This window comes from Sinocyclocheilus rhinocerous, unplaced genomic scaffold, assembly GCF_001515625.1.
Source record: "Sinocyclocheilus rhinocerous isolate Xijiao unplaced genomic scaffold, SAMN03320098_v1.1 scaffold541, whole genome shotgun sequence".
NCBI lineage: Eukaryota > Metazoa > Chordata > Actinopteri > Cypriniformes > Cyprinidae > Sinocyclocheilus > Sinocyclocheilus rhinocerous.
This window is the reverse complement of record NW_015658519.1, coordinates 3,078,261-3,101,317: the sequence shown is the minus strand read 5'-3', so window position 1 is coordinate 3,101,317 and position 23,057 is coordinate 3,078,261. Positions and strand designations below refer to the sequence as shown.

Genomic DNA, 23,057 nt, shown 5'->3' with positions numbered 1-23,057 from the left:
TCGCGAGATCCACTTTCCTGCAGAGTTTAGCTCTACCCTAATCAAACACACCTGAGTTTCCTAATCAATGTCTTCAGGATCAATAGAAAATCACAGGTAGGTTTGTTTGATTATAGGGTTGGAGCTAAACTCTGCAGGAAAGTGGATCTCGCGAGCCAGATTTGAGGATCACTGGTTTAGAGGAACTAAATTAGCTCCTCAGAGTAGGGTCTAAAACGGTTCTATAGGAACTACCAGTGATGTAAGTGTACGCTGATTGGCCAAATGCATACGAAACACCGGCTACCCTGCATTTTTAAAAAGCCTTGTAAACATATTTACTTCACAAACATGGAAAACAGCGATAATGGCAGTTACCTGTTTTCTGCAGTGTTGTGTTCTTTTCTCAACCTCGATGATATGTAACACTGCAAGTTGTCATAGGAGACTTTGTCTCTTAGCCCAACTTTTTGCTATTTCAATCATGTAAATTGTGCATTTACATTCCATCTCCGTTATCACGAAACCCATGACACACAACAAAAACTGCTCCGATCAAGGTGTCCTCCATTCACCGGTTGTTGAAGTTTTTAAATGCTGCAAATAAAGACATCGCTGTCGGCCGCTACAGAGTTCCTGCTCCCGGTGCAAATGCAACCAGGAAAACAGCCCAAGGGATAAATTGTTTCTCTAGGAATCACCCTGCTCGCTAGTTCCTAGAACTAATTTTGTAGAACTACGTGGTGTAAAAGCCCCTCATGATTATTACTATAAATCCATCCTCAAAAAAACAGTTATTTTCTCTTTTGAGTAGCTAATTGTTTCTCACAAGCCGGCGGCGCAGCCAATTAATCTGTTATATAGCAACCTATTTATTTACTTTGAACCTTGTCCATTTCAGTACTATGTGCCATGTGAATTTTTTCTAGCCCTCCTCCTCCCCAGCACCACCAGTCTAGATCTGCTACGGGGTTCTATCTCCTTTCATTTGCAGAAGCAGTACAAATCCTAATCCATGTAATTATTAGCATTTTTCAGCACTAAACCTTCACTTATGCCAGCAGCGTAGCATATGTCAGTCTGCCAAGATCAAAACCTACACTCTGTTTTTTTTTTTTTCGATAAAATTCTGTTAAAATCTACTTTAAGAGTTGTTATGATTGAAAGTATGCTCAAGTTTCTATAATTCTAGAGGTTTCTGTGGGCTGTTATAAGATTACCCTTATTTTGTGTGTGTGTGTGTGTGTGTGTGTGTTAGTTTTGTGCAGAATGGATCATCTTTTGTGAAGCTGTTGGCTCTCGGATCGGTCCAAATGTGTGCTGTTGGACATTTTCCAGCTCTTCCACCTCTCTCACCAGCCCTGAGTGATGTGCCTTACCGTTTCAATGAGATCACAAAGCAGAAGGAGCAGTGCTGTGTTTCCATGGCTGCAGGTGACTCCAGAGTAACCCACAGAAAACCCTAAATATGTCAGAATGAAGTTCAACAAGTTGCCAGAGGATATGAACTGTTAAGTGTTGCTTGCCGAGTAGCGAAAGTATCTGGGCTGCTAACACAGGATTGTAGGATTAAACTTAACAGTGACTTGGTACATTGATCTGTTATTATTCTTGGTCTTGATGATTTCTTCATTCCACAGGCCTACCTCATTTCTCCGCTGGAATCTTCCGTTGTTGGGGAAGGGACACATTCATCGCCCTGCGAGGACTAATGCTGGTCACAGGTCGTCACATGGAGGCCAGGTACTCAATTAACTGAGACCAAGAATGCATAAGAATCTTTAGCCACTTCTCAGTTTGATATTGATTCAGGGAATTGCCATCATATTCAAAAATGATTCTCAAAGCATATCAGTTTTTCAGCAACAGTGCAGATGGCCACATTTTTGGCAAGTTTAGGTGTAAATTCAGTATATGCTTAATTTATTAGTTTCCCCCCTCTATGGATGACCGTAGATTTGAGAAACAGATCAAATCATTATATTCTTGAGTCTCTAGAGATGAGATGAGATTTCTCCCTCTCAGTTCATTTCTTTCCTCTTCATCCTGCTTTACAGGAACATCATCCTGACCTTTGCTGGTACAATGAGACATGGATTGATTCCTAACCTGCTGGGAGAGGGTGTAGGGGCCCGTTTTAATTGCCGTGACGCGGTATGGTGGTGGCTGCAGTGCATTCAGGACTACTGTACTATGGTACCCAACGGCACTGACATCCTCCAATGCCCTGTGACCAGGATGTACCCCACAGACGACTCTAAACCCCTGACAGCTGGCACTGTGGTGAGCACACCACCAAAGTTAAAAAGAACAACATAGTTGGCGGCGATAGCCTTGTGGGCAGCACGCCGACATATGGCGCTTCGGGTGTCCCGAGATCGAATCTCGCCTCGTGGACCTTTCCTGTTCCCACCCCCCATCTCTCTCTCCCACTCACTTCCTGTCATATCTCTACTGTCCTGTCATAGAAAAATGCAAAAACGGCGAAATTTGATTTTAAATAGTAGAGAGTAATAATAGTAAAGACATTCATGATGTTAGAAAACATTTCTGTCATATTTGATCAATTTTGTGTTCTTGCTGTCTAAAAGTATTAATTTCTTTAAAAAAAAATTCAATTTTAGTTACAGTAGGGGTCAACCGATATGTTTTTCAGGGACGATGCCGATATAGATTATTCAGTGGCTCAGTGGTAGAGCATTGCATTAGCAACGCAGAAGGTCGTGGGTTCAATTCCCAGGGGAACACACATATTTGTAAAAAATGTATAGCCTGAATGCACTGCAAGTCGCTTTGGATAAAAGCGTCTGCTAAAAGCATAAATTATTGAATTATTATTATTATTAAATTAAATTAATTATGTCTGGTGTAAAAATGAAAATTGCTGTAAAAATTATTAATTACAAGGTCTCTGACAAAAATTTTCTTTAAATGCTTTTAAATTATTTTATCGGCAAATCGGTTTTGAAAATAGCCGTTACCGATAACCATAAAAATGCTTAATATCAGTGCCAATATTCAGCCAGGCCGATAATTGGTCGACGCCTAATCGTAGTTATAATAGACTATATAATGCATTGTGAATGCAAATTTTGATTTCACTGTTACCCAGATGACACCTGTATTGTTTTGTTTCGGTGATGCCGCAGGATCAGCTGCTGTGTGAGGTCATTCATGAGGCCATGGAGCGCCACATGCAGGGTATAGAGTTCAGAGAGAGGAACGCCGGACCACAGATTGACAACAATATGAGAGACGAAGGTAAACCCTTTTTAAAACATTTTTTAGGACTTTTTTTTCAAGATTTCTTTGAGAAAATGTTGAATCTATTGTATTCTAAACCTTCTCAGGCTTCAACATTGTGGCCAAGGTGAACCCCGACACTGGCTTTGTGTATGGTGGAAATCAGTTCAACTGTGGGACCTGGATGGACAAAATGGGAGAAAGCGAGAGGGCCCGCAACAAAGGGATACCAGCTACACCCAGGCATGTGTTGAAATCTCTTAAAGCCAAATATATTATATTTATAAGATGCCATTTATAAGTGGATCTATTTTCTCTGTCTCACTTTCTATGTCTGTTGCCATCATTTAATATGACTCTTGTGTTCCTAATGCAGAGATGGTTCAGCGGTGGAAATAGTGGGTCTGTGCAAATCTACATTGCGTTGGCTGGTGGCGCTACATAAACTAGGGCTCTTTCCTTACAATAGTGTGACCATACACAAAGACGGTGAGTTCAGATGGCCCTTACTAGTTCTCATAACATTAGTTTGTTCCAAAACTTACCAATCTGCCTTTCTACACAGCCATTTTAAGGCATCATCAGGCACATTCCCAATGTGCAGTCTGTTTCAAAAAGGTAGAACGCAAAATGATGCTGCCTTCTTAGATGCGTTATTCAACAAGTTCAGTGAAAAAATTAATCCATGATGGCAGACAAGTTGAGAGTAATGGAAGCTATATTTAATTTGTATTTAATTGTGAGCATCACTTACCGAGATTCCATTTAAAATCATAGGATGCTGCCTTAAAAGATATCTGCCTATGCTTTGGATCAAATCTAATATTTGTAATTTACTCCAAATGTGCAAATACAGAATCTCTTAATCACAAACATTTATGTTATACCTGTAGGCAAACAGCTCTCTATGTCCTATGAAGAATGGGACAGAAAAATCCAGCAGAATTTTGAGAAGATGTTCTACGTGTCCAATGACCCCAATGAGAAGCATCCCGAGTTGGTTCATAAGCGGGGGATTTACAAAGACAGCTACGGAGCCTCCAGTCCCTGGTGTGACTATCAGCTCAGACCCAACTTTCCCATTGCCATGGTGGTGGTGAGGATTTGTTCTAAAACTAACACACTTGATTTGATCTGAAAGATCTCAGGGCAAAAAAGCCAATATGTTTATATTTTTATTTTTATTTTATTTTTGTTTGCTTAGTTATTTATTTGCAAATGTATATATTTACTATTTATTTGCATGTTTGCTTATTTATTTTATTATTTGTTTATTTGCCTATTTATTTATATATTATTTATGTGTTTGCTTATTTATTTATTTGCTATATATATATATATATATTATTTGTTATATTTCATAGTGTTTTATAATGATTTTTAGCATAATCTAAAATTATTTACAGCGGTTTTTATGTTTTATGTTCATTTGATTTTATAATTAGCAACCATAATTACTCAGATTGACAGTTTATTTAAAATTGTTGTTCATTCACATCAAGTCTTTGTAAACTGGTGACATGCTATGTTTTTATGTGAGTAGGAAAAATGAGCCATCACAATGCTCAAAATATCAGTGAAAATCTAGTTTTGGAAGCAAATTATTCTTTCTGCTTCCTTGGCTGGTGAGGATCTAACTTAGTGAGTAAAAGCTTAAAGGAGACCTATTATGCCCCTTTTTACAAGATGCAATATAAGTCTCAGATGTCCCCAGAATGTGTCAGAAGTTTCAGCTCAAAATACCCCACAGATCATTTATTATATAATTTTGAAAATGCCTATTTTGAGTGGAAGCAGAAGCACGCTGATTTGGTGCATGTCTCTTTAAATGCAAATGAGCTGCTGCTCCCCGCCCCCTTTTCTAGAAAAGCACAGTGCCTTTACAGCTCGTTCCTCAGATAATCTGCTAAAAAAAACATAATAGTTAAAACTTCTGATATACAGTATTCTGAGCCCACAAATCTGAAGCACTCGCACAGAAAGCGTCTGTCACACTGCATGCAAGTAATAAACTAAGTTCTCTTTCATGTCTTATTGGGCTTAAACTGTCAAATACACAAAAGTTTATGTTAAAAACACACGTGTTACAAAAAAAGTCAGTTATGTCTGTGAAGGTAAACAGCTGGGAAAGAAATCACGTTTATATTAGATCTGTGTAGTGTAATATACAGTAAATAAATCAGTAAATCCACTGCTCTCTTGTCTCCTCTGAGGCCGGGACTCTAAATAGTGTTCTGTGCTCGTCAATGCAGGCAAAGACAGAACAGTTAGCATGCTTTGCTCAAACTTTCGTCATGGCATTAGAACTGGTACACCGCTGTCAATTGTCGCCATACAATGGTGGCGCCGTGGGTGGATACTTGCAGTTTAAGGGGCGGTAATAATATAATAAGATCCCCTTTATACGTCACGGGGGGAGCGAAATCTGAGCGGCTCCTTTTTTCACAAGCTTGCAGAGAAAGGCTTACAAAAAAAATGTACCTAAGCACTTAAACACGGAAAAAGTCGGATTTTCATGATATGTCACCTTTAATAGTTATAAATAATTAGTATATTTCTAATGGTTTTCCTTCCTAGGCTCCAGAGCTGTTTACTGTGGAGCATGCTTGGGAAGCACTGAACATTTCAGAAGAGAAATTGCTTGGCCCTCTTGGGATGAAGACCTTAGACCCAGAGTGAGAGTCCTTAAATGAATTATACTGCATTACCTGGAACATTCTTCCTGCTTCTTCCTGTGTGTGACTCATGATTTGTTTGTTTGAATAGTGACATGGTTTACTGTGGTGTTTATGACAATTCTCTGGAAAATGACAACTACAACCTCGCCAGGGGCTTCAACTACCATCAAGGCCCTGTAAGATCCATTTGTACTGCTTCATCAGCACAATTTTAGCTTTCTTTAGGATTCTAACATTTCTATACATCTACCTCATTAGGAGTGGCTCTGGCCTATCGGTTACTTCCTCCGTGCAAAGATCTACTTTGCAAAGAAGCTTGGAAAAGACACCTATGACGAAACAGTGTATTTGGTGAAGAATGTCCTCTCTCTCCATTATGTCCACATGGAAAGGTAAATGCTAAACAATAAACAATAAACAGTAAACAATATCATTGGTTGACCAAAATGGGTTTTAAAATCACTGGTGTCATGACTTATAGCTGGAATATTTACATTTAGACATTTAGCAGACGCTTTTTTTATATTGCAAATATTACTTTGTAAAATGTTATTTGAAGTTAGCAAATGAGATGTACACAACTTTGTAAAAATGAATAAACACCTATTTTCAACACATATAATGCCAATATAATGGTCTGTCACTAGGTGCATTTCCATTACAGATTTGCACAAAACTTTTGCGATACTTTATAAATGTCGATAAAAAACTATTGCGAAATGACGCCGTTTCTATTAACCGATGTTATGCGACTAAAGCATTTTTTTCCTCTTGCGATAAGTCATGGCAACAGATGTTGGTAGGTTTACGTATAATGCAGGCACTGCACTACCTATTATTTTTAATCGAATGAGATGTAGTAGTAAATGCTCAAAAACTGTTTCCATTGCAGGTTTGCGAAATATTCTTTTTTTCGAATTGCCTGAAAAACCACCTCATGCAAGCTTAAAAACGTTTTTGCGATATATGGGTGTTTTTGTGAAATTGACTTATTTCCATTGGGCGTATTTTCAATTCGCAATTTCAGTTTGCACAAATTGAATGGTAATGGGAACGCAGCTATTGTTCTTCATTCAATTTAAAGCTGAAGTGTGTAATTTCAATGCCACTATAGTCACCAAACAGATGCGGTTTCGACAACTGAGAAACTATGCTGAACATTTTAAGTGTTGAAGGAATAATAAATGATTGCAAAATGATTATGGCTTGTAAAAACACATGGTTAATGCTAGTGCTGTGTTCGATACATCGATACGACGATGTATTGTCACAGAGATTTGACGATACAAGTATCGATACAGCTGACCCTGTATCGATATTGTGGCACGTGTGCAGCAGTGGACCTCGCTTAATCTGAATACAAGAACAATGTTTAAAATTTAGCAGAAAAGTGCAAGGTTTCTAAAAAAGAATGAATATATAGAGCATAATATAGGCAGTGAAATTCAGTGCAGTCCCGTATCGTGATATGTATCGCATCGTGGCATCTGTATCGTGATACATATCGTATCGTGACTTTGCTGGTGATACGCAGCCCTAGTTAATGCGCTATTAAATTTTATGTTGTGCATGGAGATCAAATCTGCATAATGTGGCCATGTAATCAGGATCTATCTGTTTTCTGTTCCTCAGGTCATCCTGGAAGGGACTGCCAGAGCTCACTAATGAGAATGGCCAGTACTGCCCTTTTAGCTGTGAAACCCAGGCCTGGTCTCTTGCCGCCGTGCTTGAGGTTCTTCATGATCTGTGAGCAGAGATCCTGCACCTTCGTCTTCCACAAGTGTTCCTGTGCAATCTTGTTTGAGTGCCGTTTACCTAAACAGGTCTGAGGACACGTTACCACCCTGAGCTCATAGCTGATAGAGTGTAAAGTACAACACAACATCCTGTACTTCAGAATTAGAATGAGATTTCCTTGTTCCTCATGTTCCCCTCCCTTGCTCATCCAGCTTCTACTAGACTACTAGAGACTGTGAGTTTGCCCTTTATGTAGCTGAGGTACGTCATTAAAATGTTGATGTTATTCTGTCAGAATATTCCGAACATGTCTAGTATAACCTATAATTAGTTAATGTGTAGTGTTTGTCCTACTTCTTTGCACACAAACATCTTTCACTGTGATGTAAGGTTACTTTTGAAACTCACTATATGTTTTTGTTTGCATGTTTCCACATTGAATGAATGAATAATTAGGAAAACTAAAAACGGATAGATGAGAAATAAATAAGAATGTTTGAAGACTGAGTATCTGGAAAATATTATTTTTAAACTATAACTTTTTGTTTTTATTCAGAAAGCACCGACATTTTCGTTGCCAATTATTTATTTTATTACATATTTAAAGTATGCACATTCTCCACAGTTATTGCGTAGCTATATTCTATGAATGCTGTAAAAACTTTTATTATCAAGTTGTATTGCTTTTAATCTAAAACATCAGAGTGTTTTCATATAAAACTAGTTAGAATGATCAAAGGTTGATCAAAAGTAAAAGTGAGTGCAAAATTAGTGCATGGAGAATCAACATTGAGCCACACTGCACTCAAATGTCTGTTTTTGTGGCTGGAGTTCTGTTAAAAAAAAACATAAAAGAACAATCAAGTACCTGATTATGAGAAAATAGGAGCATGTCTATTAGAATGCTCGCTGGTAAAGAACTAGTTTGCTGAGAAGCAGTTGGTGGCTTTATTGTTGTAGAGGATTGAATGCGAATTGTAGAGCTGTTCACCATGGTCCAAAAAGATGTATAGTCTTTGACAAACGTCACACTGGAAGGGCATTGAAATAATAGTGTTTCATTTGAGAAGATTATAAGTGTATTTTCCTGTTTAAACAAGAGTTAAACACATACAAGAACTGAATGTCACCCAAGGAGGAGTTTGCCGGTGCTTCCCATGTAGCCTCAAACTGGGATTTCTTGTCTGCAGATGCTTGGCTGAGAGTTGAGTTCTGAAGGCCAAAATCAGAGCGTTTCCATGACTCATGCCTCATTTTAGCGTTAAAGCAAATACTGCAGCTAATATTTAAATGTCTGCATAGAATAGGAATGAGAAATTGAATGCATTAGCTCCATCTTAAAATAACAATAGAGCACCTCTATGTTGAAGCAGTTCAGGGCACGGGATTGGTTGATATTTATTGATGTAAAGCGTCCCACTGCAGTTTTTCCGCCCACCTCTCGAGCCTGTAACATGAAGCCTTGGAATTCGGAGGCATTCTCTGCCGCCTGCAGGGTTACTGAGAGTTAAACACAGAGATGTGTATTGACCTCTCCAGGTCTGTTGGCATAACTTGAGTTGACCCCTGCTGCTTACATAATCATGAGCTTTTCATCACTGAGGAAACTACAATGGTAATAATATGAGACCATGAAATTACCAAGTACATCTGACAGGAAAACAGCTATTTTACAAGGTGGTGTTTTCGTAAAAAAAAAACAAAAAAAATGTAAACAGATATAGTGAATGAAATTGTACAAATGTGTATGAATTCCTACAAATTAGCCACCGATTCACCAAAATGTAAAATGGCTACAAATTGCCATGATATTGTTGGAAATTACGCTTAATAATATAGCATAATTTCAAAGTGTTAAGGTAGATTTGCTTGGAGAATGTACTCATAAATTTAAAAAAATATATATATTAATTAATTGATTGATATACACATTTAAAATTAGTCTTTCTTTTTCTGGAAAATAAAATGATGATTCATCCTGCACTGTGCAGATTTTTGTCCAATCAAATGCAGGAAGAATGAAAACGAATGAAATGAAAAAGTCGCTCCCCCAATACCATCTGCAACTGATTAGCATGTAGCAGATCGGGCTCATGGTTGTGATGTAACAATAGTCCATTGGCTATTCTTTGATATGTCTAGTTATTTGATATGATCTGCCTGAAAAGCCTGTTTCAATAGGAAAAACATCAACATAAGAGGAAGTCTGTGCTTGTCCATCTTTAAAAATCTCACTCATTTAAAGGAATAGTTCATCCTAAAATGAAAATTTGCTGAAAATGTACTCACCATCAGGCCATCATTGCTCACCAATGTGAATGGGTGCACTGCTGATAAAAGCATAACAATAAGTAATTCACATGACTCCATCATTTTAACTTTAAAATCTAGCGTAGCGTTAGTTCTGGCAGGTCACTTTAGTCAAGCTCGCATCAGCTGATCCCCATCAACCTATGGGAATACGACACCTATCTAAGCATTCATATATAAGGATAATATTATTGAACTTTAACGATCTGCAATACATTTATGTTGGTTCTGTTCTGTTTACCCTGGGGGCTTATCGCTGCTCTCCCTGCTCTCATTCATGCTAGGCTGCATGGATGCGCAGGGAGTTCTTGCCCAGAACAGAACCATACCGCCAATCCAAACTGTATGCTAATTGTCAATCATCTTTGACGATAGTGGTCCTGACAGAACTGTCATTTCTGGCCAAAATACCACTCCTTAATAATAACGCTTCCTCCAGTGAAAAGGTCCATCCAATGTTGTCCACTCGTATCAAAATCCACCAATATATTTGTTTGGAACTGTTTTGGACTGTTTTTGCTTGTAAACAGTGCTTGAGATAACTTTTACTGGAGAAAGCAATGTTATATTTTAGATGCCTTAATGATCCATTTGTTTATTACAAACATCCAGCTTTTGAATTCACAAGATGTTAATTGATGGACTGGAGTCATGTTGTGGATTGTGTAGTTTTTCCCAGCTGGTTGAACTCTCATTCTGACAGCATCCATTCACTGCAGAGGACCCCTTGTTGATGCAAACTCATATACATCTTGGATGGCCTGAGGGTGAGTAAATTTTCAGAAACTTTACATTTTTGGGTTAACTATTCCTTTAACAATGGATTACCAATAAACTTTAATTAAAAGCCTAATGTCTAAAAACCCATAAAGAAGCAGCAGCAGTTAGAAACTGCCCTCACCAGTGATGGTTTGTCCTGGTGTGAATGTGGTGCTGTTCACAGAGACTTTGTAAAGAGAGCTGCTTATTTGGGACTTAAAATCAGTGTGGTTGGGGTTCATGCTTTGACAGGAATCCTCCACTTGCCCATCGGGGTAAGCTGTGACCCTCCTCACACAACAAACACACAACAGCAGGAGAATTGCAACGTGCATCAAAAAAACAACAACACATGCTTATTTATCTTGATTGATTGATTGATTGATTGATTGATCAAACAGCATGAAATGGTAAACAGAGTTTGAGATCTGAGAACTTAGAGATCTGAGAACTTAAAGATAATTAAGCAAAATAAAAAATAAATTTGTTCATTTACATGCATGTTTTTGTAGCCATCAATTATGAAGCCGTGTAACCAATAAAATGGTTAAAAATTAACCCTTTCTTCTTCTATTGTAATTTTTTTTCTTAAATTACTGAGTGTTCTTCAGCAGTTAGATTCTCATTCAAAGACCGCAAAGTAAACTTACTGTGTAAGAGTGAGATGTTTGCTCCTCCAGAAGCAGCAGTGGAACTGTGAAGTAGTTTGACGGCTCTTTCTTGAGAAAGGAAATATCTATCCCATAAATACAGACTGATTGAATTTCAAGTGGGTGTAAAATCTCTTATTTGTGACTGTGAATGCGTAGCGTGTGTCCCAACTTTATATTGTGCTCTAGTTTTCAGGGTTTTCATGTATTGTGATTGGTGCATTTACTCTCATTCAGCAAGTGTTAGGATTTCCCACAGAGCAAAGCTTTATTTGATTTATATTTCAAACACGTCAAAATTTCATGTTCACTAAATATATCCTAACATTCATCTTAGAAATTGTCCTGAAAGCCACAAGATTATATGCTTAATATCTTTTAGAACATGCATACTGTAGTCCATGTCCTGACACAGGGCTATAAAAATGGACTGTAATAATAAATGCATAGATTCTATTTTAAAGATAGAGTAGGCCTATATTTTTCAATAATTCACATTAAATAAAATTTAAAATAAATTTGCCATGCTGTTCAACTTTGGAGCTTGTTGTTAGGTTATACTTCTTAAAGTCCCCCTGTAGTCAAATATTTTATCCCTTAAAACTTATCTTTGATCATCAAAATTACATATTTAAATGAGTGCAGATGCCGATGCGGGAGAGGTGGGTCTGACTCCGGGCTACGTTTACACTGTTGCCACGGGTTATGATACTAAACAACATTAAAAACTTGATTTTCACTACAGGGGGACTTTAAAGCTTTATTTTAAAAAAATGCAGCTTAAAACTGCTGAAAATTGAACTGCTAAATTATGTGCTATATACACTATATATAAACACATGGTTCTACAAAGGGTTCTACAAAGCTAATATACTGTAGGCCCGTCTGTTTTTTAGTTAAATGACTGAAAGTAGGCCAAGGAACCTGGCAACCCATTTACACGTGATGAATCAGACTTCTTATAGCAAGAATTTTGTCCAATAAAATGTACTCACGTGTGGCATGTAAATGGAATATAATCTATAACACCAGAATGCACATTCATGTGATCTCTGTTAGTTTTATGTGAGCACTGAACTCCATTCATCCATTATTACACATCTAAGAAGCACAACAGACTTGAAAGAGTTACAGGTTTTATTTCCTCATAATTCAAATAACCACCTTTATTTATTTCTTCATAATTCGCCATTTTCACTTGCTTATACTTCACATATCCACTCCCTTTACTTTATGATTTTCCCCTATCAATAAGGATGTTTTTCTGTCTGCTCATTGTTTACCTTCCTAGTATCAAGCACATATAAAACCCTCTTATTCCTGACACACATCAGCTGTACCGATATTTTCTGGAAAGCAACTCAATATCGCTGTTTGATTTTGTGAAGGTTAGTAACTCTTGCATGGTTAAAACATTAACTGGAACCAAAATAGTGCACTAAATGTCATTAAAATGTCAATAATTGTCAATGTTATTATTTGTAATTGTTGTCAATGTGCCATTAAAATTGAAATCTTTTTGATTTATCCGGTTTTAGATTAGATTTAAACAGTTTCTCATCCTGGTTTTGGGGCTGAATCTTCATGCTGTAACTGCATACAGCAATGGAGAGGTGACTCCGGCATGCACATCTATGACTCCTAATCATAGAAATAATCCTGCCTCTATATTAGAACCTCCATATAGAGTCACCACAGACGTCTCAAACTACACAGAGGGTCAGGTGATCACAGGTTTGTGACAGGACCTGTAAAAATATATAAATTGAATTTCATACAAAATATCAAACAAAGTGGCGTCTGCAAACACATGATACTAGAGCCATTCTGGCAATGGCGTTTAAGCAACTGCTGTCTTGTGATTTTTAGTGAATGTATGAGTCAGTTTCTCCCAAGTCCACAATTCAAAGTTCACATCACTGTTTTATTTTTTGGCAGTGACATTGCAAGCAAATGAGATGGGGTTTCGGGGGCTTTCTTCTTCAGGCCAGGGATGAGACGGGTCCAGTAGGAACTTTTACAGTCACAGGAAGCGATGCTCAATTACTCAACTGTGGAACAACGGTAAGATGTTTATTTAAAAATGAACATTCTGTCATCATTTGCTTACCGTAATGTCGTCCAAACCTTTATGATTTTGGGAAACTTCTTTCAAGAAAGAAGTTTTGCTTTGCATTACTTTATTTATCTCTGCTGAAGTGTCTGGATACATATTTATATATAGCAGCATTTGGAAATGCAGACAGTATTGTACACACTGATGTGAACCAGCATTCTTTATCTTTCAGGGCTCAGCTGTCAGTCACACTTCAAGTGTTAACAAATCAACTATTGTGGCTCTATGGAAAGCTCCTAACAACAACAACGCAGATATTCGGTTCAGGTAAAACTTATTCCACCTGTGTTCATTGTATTTTGCTAATATTTACTTTTATTATGTTTACAATAGTGCTGTCAAACGATTAATCGCGATTAATTGCATCCAAAATAAAAGTTTTTGTTTACATAATATATGTGTGTATATATTGTGTATATTTATTATGTATATATAAATACAAACACATGTATATATATATATATTTAAGAAAAATATGTTATGTTTATATGTTAAATATATTTATATATAATATAAAATATAAGAATATAAATATATAAATGTATATACATGTAAATATTTTCAAAATATATACTGTATGTGTATGTGTATTTATATATACATAATAAATATACACAGTACACATACATATATTATGTAAACAAAAACTTTTATTTTGGATGCGATTAATCATTTGACGGCACTAGTTTACAACCTTTGGTGTAATAACAGAGTTGAACAGCATTGTTCTTTTTTGTTTTGTAATATTTTTTAGTATTCTGATATTCTGAACTAAATTTCATGACAAATGTTTAACCTTCATCCTTCCCCCACGTTTTGTAACAAATCTTTCCCTCGCGGGTCAAAATGACTTGAAGGCCTAATATGAAACTTTTTTTTTTTTTGGTCCAGAGAGCTTATATTGATCTTTTTTTTTTTCTTAATGTTTATGTAAGGTTTTTTAAATTATTTTTTTGGTGATTTTTATTTAATTTAATTTATAATGTACCTTGTTTTCTTTAATCACGCGTGTTATAATGTGTCTCTATGTGTGTGCATGCGTGGGGGGGGGGTATGTAAGTGTTTTTGCCTTGGGAATATTCTAGCCTCAGCCCTTCGTTTGGATATAATTTTTTTCTGGATTGTGTCAGATTTTGTATTTTTTTTAAAAATCTAATAAAAATGTTTTTTCGACATTCCATTCATTCCTATGGCGTGTCAAATTGGCACGAGGGAAGGATTTGTTTTTACACCCACATAAAATCCTCGAATCCACTCTTTTTGTGTGTGTGTGATCCATGTTCAAGTGTGACAAAATTAAATGAAAAAAATGCATTTTTTTCGACATTCCATTCATTCCTATGGTTTGGGTCAAAATTACCCGTGAGGGAAGGATTTATACAAAATTTACATTTACATTTAAATTACTGCCACATAAATCCTCGAATCCACTCAAATTTTTATTTGTGTGTTCAAAATTCAAATGGAACAAAAGTCACAAAGACTTGTACCACTCAGATGAACACTCAATCTTTTAAAAATTCCGGGTCAAAATGACCCGAGGGAAGGATGAAGGTTAAACGCACACACACACACACACACACACGCACACACACACACAGTAGTCAACATTTAAAGTGGATCAAAAAAGTTCATTAAAGTTGTCCTAAGAACGCATTTTGGTTTGGTTTCAACTTTGATGAAAGGTTTTGATCCACTTCAAATATATATATATATATATATATATATATGCATACACATACATACATACATAAATTAAGTTTTTTTTTTTTTTTTTTTAAACATTGCTTTCATAATTCTGCAAGAGGATTTACAGTTCACTTGCCTCATTGAAAGACGCTTTCAACAAATAATTATTCAATACAGTGCTTTTTCTTGTATCAGTTTTTCTCTGTCATTGAATTTATTGGATTTAATGGCCTTTGCAGGGCAACATTTGTGCAGAGTTTCTCTCTCTTCTGGGTTGGCGTTCAAAGTGATCCTGTTAGATTCGTGGGCACAAATACAACAGTCGCCCCACCCCACAACTCTAGTCCATCAGTGTCTCTCACAATCAATATTCTTCTTTTACCTCTGCTGGCAATTATATAAAAACTGGGTGAAAATTTTCATATTTCATATTCAGTCATGTTATATATTTGTTGAAGTACAATGGGACTAAAAACATTTGGTTCCATAATATATGAAATAATATTTTAATAATATATTGATTTTACATTCTAATATATAAATAATGTTTCTTTTCATAGAGCAACATACTGGCCTCATTGTACCCTACTGTTATATTTATATTTACTGTATATAATGAAGCTTGTATGACATAAATGGATTTGTATCAAATGTTAAGAATATTTTATGACAAAAGCATGAAAATACTGAACATGCATGTATGGAAAAAACACCACCCAGATCTCAAAATCTCTTTAGTTTTATTTCTTCTTCTAGAGCAAAAATGAAGACCAACAAAAACAAAATGAAAAAAAACTTTGTACATATATCATACGGTGTGTGTGTTTTTATTTCGAAGTGTGTAAGAGCAGAATCAAGGCTTGTACAGTACACATTACAGTTGTTTGATCAGAGGACTGTGTGTCTCTATCATCAGTAGACCCACGGCTCCTCTGCAGTCCAGTTACAGGAGCTGCCTTTACCGGGTCCCTGCAGGACCACGACCAGGGCCAGTGCCCTTTTGATATAGCACCTTTTTTATGAAGGAGAGGTTGACAGCAATGGGGTTGGAGGGCTGGATATGGCCAGTTCTGTGTTCAGTGCGTCCAGTATGTGGAGGAGGCGTCTTCACATTAACTGCAAGGCCACAGTGAGGAGCCAGACAGCCTTCACTGGCTCTTGTTCTTGCAGGACAGACAGCAGGCCTTCCTGTAGTACCAGTGAGTGCACAACTTCACCCGCAGGACAAGGGCACAGTTAGCTGTCGCTTTATCCTGACAAGCATCCTCAGCTGGGAGAAAAATAAGAAATAGACTGTTTAAAAAGACATAAAGTATGTGAAAACACAATTACATCATGAATTAATTTGTATTAAATACAAAATAAATATCAAATAATTTATTGAAATGTATTTTTTGTAATATTTCAATTATTTTTTAAATGTTAAAATCTCAATAGCAAAGATAATATTATGAATAAATAAAATATGTAAATGTATTTTTTCAATGTTTAAAAGTTATATAATAAATACATACATTTAAATATTTATATTTATTTTTCCTCATGTGCAGGACCACGACCAGGGCCATTGCCCTTTTGATATAGCACCTTTCTTTGTGGAGGAGATATTGACAGCAGTGGGGTTGGAGGGCTGGATATGGTCAGGGAGAGGTACAGTTCTGGGTTCAGTGCGTCCAGTATGTGGAGGAGGGTCTTCACATTAACTGCAAGGCCACAGTGAGGAGCCAGACAGCCTTCACTGGCTCTTGTTCTTGCAGGACAGACAGCAGGCCTTCCTGTAGTTCCAGTGAGTGCACAACTTCACCCGCAGGACAAGGGCACAGTTAGCTGTCGCTTTATCCTGACAAGCATCCTCAGCTGGGAGAAAAATAAGAAATAGACTGTTTAAAAAGACATAAAGTATGTGAAAACACAATTACATCATGAATTAATTTGTATTAAATACAAAATAAATATCAAATAATTTATTGAAATGTATTTTTTGTAATATTTCAATTATTTTTTAAATGTTAAAATCTCAATAGCAAAGATAATATTATGAATAAATAAAATATGTAAATGTATTTTTTCAATGTTTAAAAGTTATATAATAAATACATACATTTAAATATTTATATTTATTTTTCCTCATGTAAAAAAAATACTACTTTAATAGCATAATACATACATTTAAGTTTAATAGCAGTGAAAGCTTTATTAGTTATAAATAAATACATATATTTAAATATTTACATTTATTTTTTTCCCCAGGTTAAAATCTCTTTAACTGAAAAAACTAGCAAGTAAAATAAATAAATAAATAAATATTATATATTTATATATTTAAATAATTGTGTAATGTTATATAATATAATATAATACATTTAAATATTTATATTTATTTATTTATTCCCATGTTAAAATCCCAGATAGATAGATAGATAGATAGATAGACAGACACAGACAGACAGACAGACAGACAGACAGATAGATAGATAGATAGATAGACAGACAGACAGACAGACAGACAGACAGATAGATAGATAGATAGATAGATAGATAGTGTACACACTTCACCCATGTAACCCAAATCTTTGCAGAGATGTCAAGAAACATGCTTTAAGTATATCTCAATGAACATCAGTAACCGCAGGACTGTACCATATTCTCCCTACTAAATCTCTAATGCAGAACAAGGAATGTCATTGTTGTCCAAAAACACAAAACTAGCTGCCAAATTGATGACATGCATGATGCACTTGCCCTGCAAAGATTAAAAACAACAAAGCATTAATCTGGTCTAAATTTCACAGGAATTAGCTTGTGTTGAGCCAAGATAGATTCACATGTGCTTTTAATTGAGCCGAGCGTTTTAACACACACTCGTTGCTGTGTTTCATTAAAAGGTACAGCGTAAACTACTTACAACTGGCATGATCAAATAACAGCCATGCCAGGGTGCGTGCTTACAGCATCTTTCCAAATAAAGATAGATTGGATTTCTTTTCAACTCACTCAAGGCCTGTCTTGTTGAAAGTCTGCAATGCGTAGCCAAGCTTAGATGGGAGACCTCAGTTCGTTTGTACATGTAGTGCTGTGGTTTGCTATAACAGTACCTGGTGGCTCAGTAGTGCAGGGCTGCACCTCACAGCTCTGCCTGGCCTCTGGTCTCAGTGTTGAATCACAGCTATGGCCCAGTTCTTCTCCTTGATAACACTTCACCTCTCGCACACGCACTCCAATCCCACATGTCTTACTGCACTGCAGGGCACAGACACAAACACATGTGAGAGGCAAACATTTCAATGAGCCATTATCCAGAACAGATAAATCACTCTCAAAGTGATGTGCAAAAGTCACTTTTAAACCAAGCTTTCTGTTGGTCAACAAGGCAAATTTGTATGAGCAACTTAAACACAAACAAAAATGTGGGGAAATTTTTTTGCTCTCACATGAAACTCACATGTGCGGATTCTTATTGAAATGACTGAATTTCACTTGTGAAATGACTGCAGCTTTAGGAGGCGTTCACATAGAATATGTTCTTGAGCTCACTATTGAGATTTTACATCTCAGAATTAAGATATTATTTCTTGTAACTTCAACATTATTTCTCACAACTGTGACTTTTCTTGAAATTGCAACTTTTATTTCTCGTGATTGCAGTTAAATCTTTTTCTCACAATTTTGACTTTATATTGCCTCCCAACTTTATTTCTTTTCTCAAAACTACAACTTTCTTGTAATTGCAGCTTTTTTATTTTGTAATTGCAATTAAATCTCACATTTTGTGAGTCCTCACTTTATCTCACAATTTTAACTTTATATTGTCTCACACAAATTACTCATAATTGCGACTTTAAAGTGCCCCTATTATGGGTAATGAAAGGTTCATATTTTGGTTTTGGGAGTCCCCAACAACAGGTTGACATGCATGCAAGGTCAAAAAACACTTTCATTGTCTTATAATATGCATTTATTTTTACCTTATTTGCTCAACGACTCCCAAACAATTTGTTTAACAATTAATTTTCCCAAACCCCTACTTTGCGTGACGCTAATCTGCGGTGATTGGTCCGATTGGTCTCATTTTCATTTCATAATGCCTCATAAAGCAGCCTTTGTAAGCGCAGTGCTGCTTTGTGTTCAGCGTTACCGGGACAATGATTCAGAGTCGACTCTTTATTTTTAGAGACAATAACTTTATACACGGTGCACTTTCAGATTTAAAACTTTGCAGGATGTTTTCATTCACTTCAACACAATTCAGCTGTGTTACACACTGCATGAAAGGTAATTTTCAAAAATCCATAATAGGGGCACTTTAAATCCCGCAGTTTCTTATAATTGTGCCTTATTTCTTTTAATTGCAATTAACTCCCATATCTCATAATTGTGGCTTTATCTCACTATTTTGACTTTATATCTTTTCACATGATTTCATTTCTAATAAATTGTACCACCAATGTTGGGAAGGTTGTAATAGGCTACAGATTACAAGTTACCCTTTTTAAAATGTAATAAGTAGTGTAAACATTTCAATTACTTTATTAAAGTAATATAAATAATTACATTTGATTACTTTTGATTACTTTTCTAAATTTCGAACAAATGTTTTTAACTGTTAAACATTTTAAAGCAGGCAGGGTTAACCTTACAGTAGGACTCAACACCAATTACTGTCAGACTTTCAAAATCCTTCTTCACTCGAATTAAAATGATAATAATTTCATTTTAAAGCACAGCCACCACAAAATCAGACTTTAGCACCTCTTTTAACTTTTGAGGTTAAATACAGATTTAAATTCATAAGATATTTTAATAGTTATGATGCCGTTTTTGAACTCAAATCTTATTCTTATTCAAATCCTATTTAAATCAATTAAATCCCCCTTTGTAATTGTAAACATTTTCATAAGTAACTCATTTAATTACACATTTTTTCTCAGTAACTATAACAGATTACAGTTACATTTATTTTGTAATTAAATTACATAATTCCGTTACATGTAACTAGTTACTCCCCAACACTGTGTAGCACACTTATCTCACAATTGCAATTTGTCTCACAATTGTGACTTGATTTCTTATCATTGTGACCGAGACTTTATTTCCCACTACGTGACTTTATGTCTTACAACTTGATTTGAAGAACACAATATTTGTTTAAAAATGGCATAAGAAATATTTTGTGTAATACATAGTATGTTATATCATCATTTTCACTGTATGAACCTAATGTGTCAACATCCCAATGCAATGAATACACTATACATGGCATAAACCCCCTCAATTCTGTAGACCATAAAAAGTTTAATAAGAAGCCAAACCAGGTAAACTATAATAACCCCTCCTAACCTGGGACCAGGATGTGGTGAACCACTTGGAGCAGGGTCTCTCAAAACAGGCCGCACTGTCCGCAGGTCTGAGGGATCTGTCACACATCCTTTCAGGGAACTCCTTGAAGACGCCACCCTCCAGCCCTGCACACACCACCTGACGCGTCTTCACCCCACGGCCACATGTGGCATTACACTGGGAATGTTCAAGACAAAATACTACAGTAAACAGCTCATTAAACACATAGGAGCCGTGCTGTTATTGTTAAATTAAACAAAAACTATTAAAATTGTTGGTAACACTTTACAATAAGGTTAATTAGTTAATGTTAATTAATGCATAACATTAACTAAAAATGAGCAATACATTTGTTATAGTATTTATTAATCTTTGTTAATAAAACTACAACTGTTCATTTTTAGTTCATGACCATTTTTTAATATTAACAGATATAACTTTGGATTTTAATAATGCAGCAGTAAATGTTGAAATTAATATTAACTGAGATTAATACATGCTTTACAAGTATTTTTCATTATTATTTCATGTTAACTAATGTAGTTATCTAATGTCAACAAATGGAACCTTATTGTAGTGTTACCAATTCATTATTCCATTACTTGAAATGAAGATGAAAAAAATATTATAAAACTATTAAGTTTATTTAACTTATTAACTATTATTAAGAGAACTGAAATATGTGCCATACAATTAATAGAAATAAACTGAAATAAATATAAATTGAAGCTAAACAAATATAAAAAACTAGTAAAAATGATAAAAGCACACAACATAATTACTAAAACAAACGAAAATGAAAACTGAAAATATAAAAATACAAACTCAAAATATTGATGAATACTATAATAGCATATAAATAATGCTAAAATAGCAATGCATAGGAGATAGATGGGAAAAGTTACCATAAACTGCAGTACATAAGGGCAGCTCACCTGTTCCCACTCTTGCTCCACCCAGTGGGCGGGGCAGTTTTTGTCTCCACATGGATGCACGGCCAGCGGCTTGAGCTCTGGATCACACTGGCCATCAGAAATCACCTTCCCACTGCTGTTCTTACACACCACATAGCGTCTCATCCTGCCCTCCCCACACGGCCCTGAGCACTTAGAGAGGGAAAATCAAAGACACATAACATCATGTTTAATGGACAATCTAATTATTTAAATTTCTGTCATATTTTACAGGACATTTTCTGAAACCCACCGGCCCCCAGTCAGAGATGGTCCACCTGCGGTCACAGGGCGGCCCCTCGCACTCTCTCTGGCTGACTGGTCTGGTGGACTCGTTACAGAGTCTGGCCTCCATGGAGCAGCGCACCTCACGGCTCCTCACTCCACGACCGCCGCACCGCGCTGAACACTGTCAGAATGACAAACAACCACTACTGTCTGGTTTGAAGCACTAGTGGGTCTAAACTAAAACTTTTGCATTTGACTCACTGTTGGGTCTTGATTAAAACTAAATCTGAAACTTCATTTACATTTTAAATGTAAAAAATTAATGACTTGAAATATGATCATCGTTAATGGAAAAATAATAAAATATAAAAACTTTTTTTCATCTAGTTCTCATTTTAATTTAGTTTACTAAATTAAATACAAATTACAACTAAAACAAGAATAAAACTATTATAATATATAATACATTTTATTTTAAGGTCTGATTCTCGTTATTAACAAACCATTAACTATGACTTTTGCCTCAATAACCTACGAATTTGCTGCTTATTAATAGTTAGTACGGTAGTCGTTAAGTTTAGGTATTGGGTAGGATTAGGGATGTAGAATATGCTCATGTAGTATATGTGCTTTATAAGTACTAATAAACCGCCAATATTGTCACGCTACGCTGTTCAGGGAGCACGCTGGAGGCACGAGGAAATGTTTAACAGTCTTTAATCAAGGAAACCCTGGGAATAATCCACAACAGGAGCTTGAGCAACACACATAGAAAACAAATAGACCCGACAAACACTGAACGCAAAGGCAGAGACTTAAATACAAAGGCAAACACAGAAAGCAAAGGCATGGACTTAAATACAGGGGATAATAAGGGAAACACAGGTGCATGGGATGATAATCAAACTAATTAGACTAAACGAGGACAAGAACAAGAACAAATAAGGAAACACCGGAACCGAAACAGGGGCAAAACAGGTCCATAATCCTGACATATCGCCCCCCCTCCCGGAAGGCGCGTCCTCGTACCGTAGACAACAACAGAGGGAGGCATAGGTGGAAGCTTGGGAGGAGGCTCAGGAGGAGGACGGATATCCGGGAGGAGGATGACGGGCAGCGACCAGGGAGGTGACGACGGAGGGAGGAGCCAGGGAGACGACAGGAGGGAGCTGGAACAGGAGGATACAGGTGTGACCCAGGCCGCAGCCATGATGACAGCCCACGGTGGAGCCGACGGAGGGAGGAGGAATGGCCACCGAATCCAGGGGGCCGAGAAACGGCGGCGGAGGAGCCCGAGGCGGAGACGGACAGACAACCAGAAGCCAGGGGGATGCCGAGGATTCGGGGGGCCAGGGTGGAGCCGAGGGCTCTGGCGACC

General features: G+C 36.5%; 3 protein-coding genes across 5 annotated transcripts in view; 2 read left to right on the top strand and 1 right to left on the bottom strand.

The window, feature by feature from the left end:
• agla (amylo-alpha-1, 6-glucosidase, 4-alpha-glucanotransferase a) overlaps positions 1 to 8,138 on the top strand; it is a 29,907-nt gene extending 21,769 nt beyond the window's left edge. For all 3 annotated transcript variants that reach the window (XM_016530992.1, XM_016530991.1, XM_016530993.1), the window contains exons 24-34: positions 1,238 to 1,413; positions 1,620 to 1,722; positions 2,037 to 2,262; positions 3,129 to 3,240; positions 3,330 to 3,465; positions 3,599 to 3,711; positions 4,116 to 4,318; positions 5,800 to 5,897; positions 5,989 to 6,076; positions 6,159 to 6,292; positions 7,533 to 8,138. In XM_016530992.1, coding sequence (XP_016386478.1) covers positions 1,238 to 1,413; positions 1,620 to 1,722; positions 2,037 to 2,262; positions 3,129 to 3,240; positions 3,330 to 3,465; positions 3,599 to 3,711; positions 4,116 to 4,318; positions 5,800 to 5,897; positions 5,989 to 6,076; positions 6,159 to 6,292; positions 7,533 to 7,650 — 1,507 coding nt within the window. In that variant the 3' untranslated portion in view covers positions 7,651 to 8,138. The remainder of the gene's footprint in view (positions 1 to 1,237; positions 1,414 to 1,619; positions 1,723 to 2,036; positions 2,263 to 3,128; positions 3,241 to 3,329; positions 3,466 to 3,598; positions 3,712 to 4,115; positions 4,319 to 5,799; positions 5,898 to 5,988; positions 6,077 to 6,158; positions 6,293 to 7,532) is intronic.
• Positions 8,139 to 10,585: 2,447 nt separating this feature from the next.
• LOC107722511 (putative ferric-chelate reductase 1) lies at positions 10,586 to 13,743 on the top strand. The gene is given in 6 exon segments (XM_074560118.1): positions 10,586 to 10,612; positions 10,714 to 10,718; positions 12,900 to 13,090; positions 13,295 to 13,326; positions 13,328 to 13,420; positions 13,645 to 13,743. Coding segments are annotated over 6 exon segments (447 nt in total).
• A 2,247-nt stretch (positions 13,744 to 15,990) lies between these two features.
• Positions 15,991 to 23,057, bottom strand: part of LOC107722581 (ADAMTS-like protein 2) — a 23,120-nt gene continuing 16,053 nt past the window's right edge. Inside the window, exons 14-18 of the mRNA XM_016530994.1 lie at positions 21,705 to 21,860; positions 21,434 to 21,604; positions 20,499 to 20,675; positions 18,257 to 18,401; positions 15,991 to 16,431 (exon numbers count right to left, since the gene is read on the bottom strand). Coding sequence (XP_016386480.1) covers positions 16,310 to 16,431; positions 18,257 to 18,401; positions 20,499 to 20,675; positions 21,434 to 21,604; positions 21,705 to 21,860 — 771 coding nt within the window. The 3' untranslated portion in view covers positions 15,991 to 16,309. The remainder of the gene's footprint in view (positions 16,432 to 18,256; positions 18,402 to 20,498; positions 20,676 to 21,433; positions 21,605 to 21,704; positions 21,861 to 23,057) is intronic.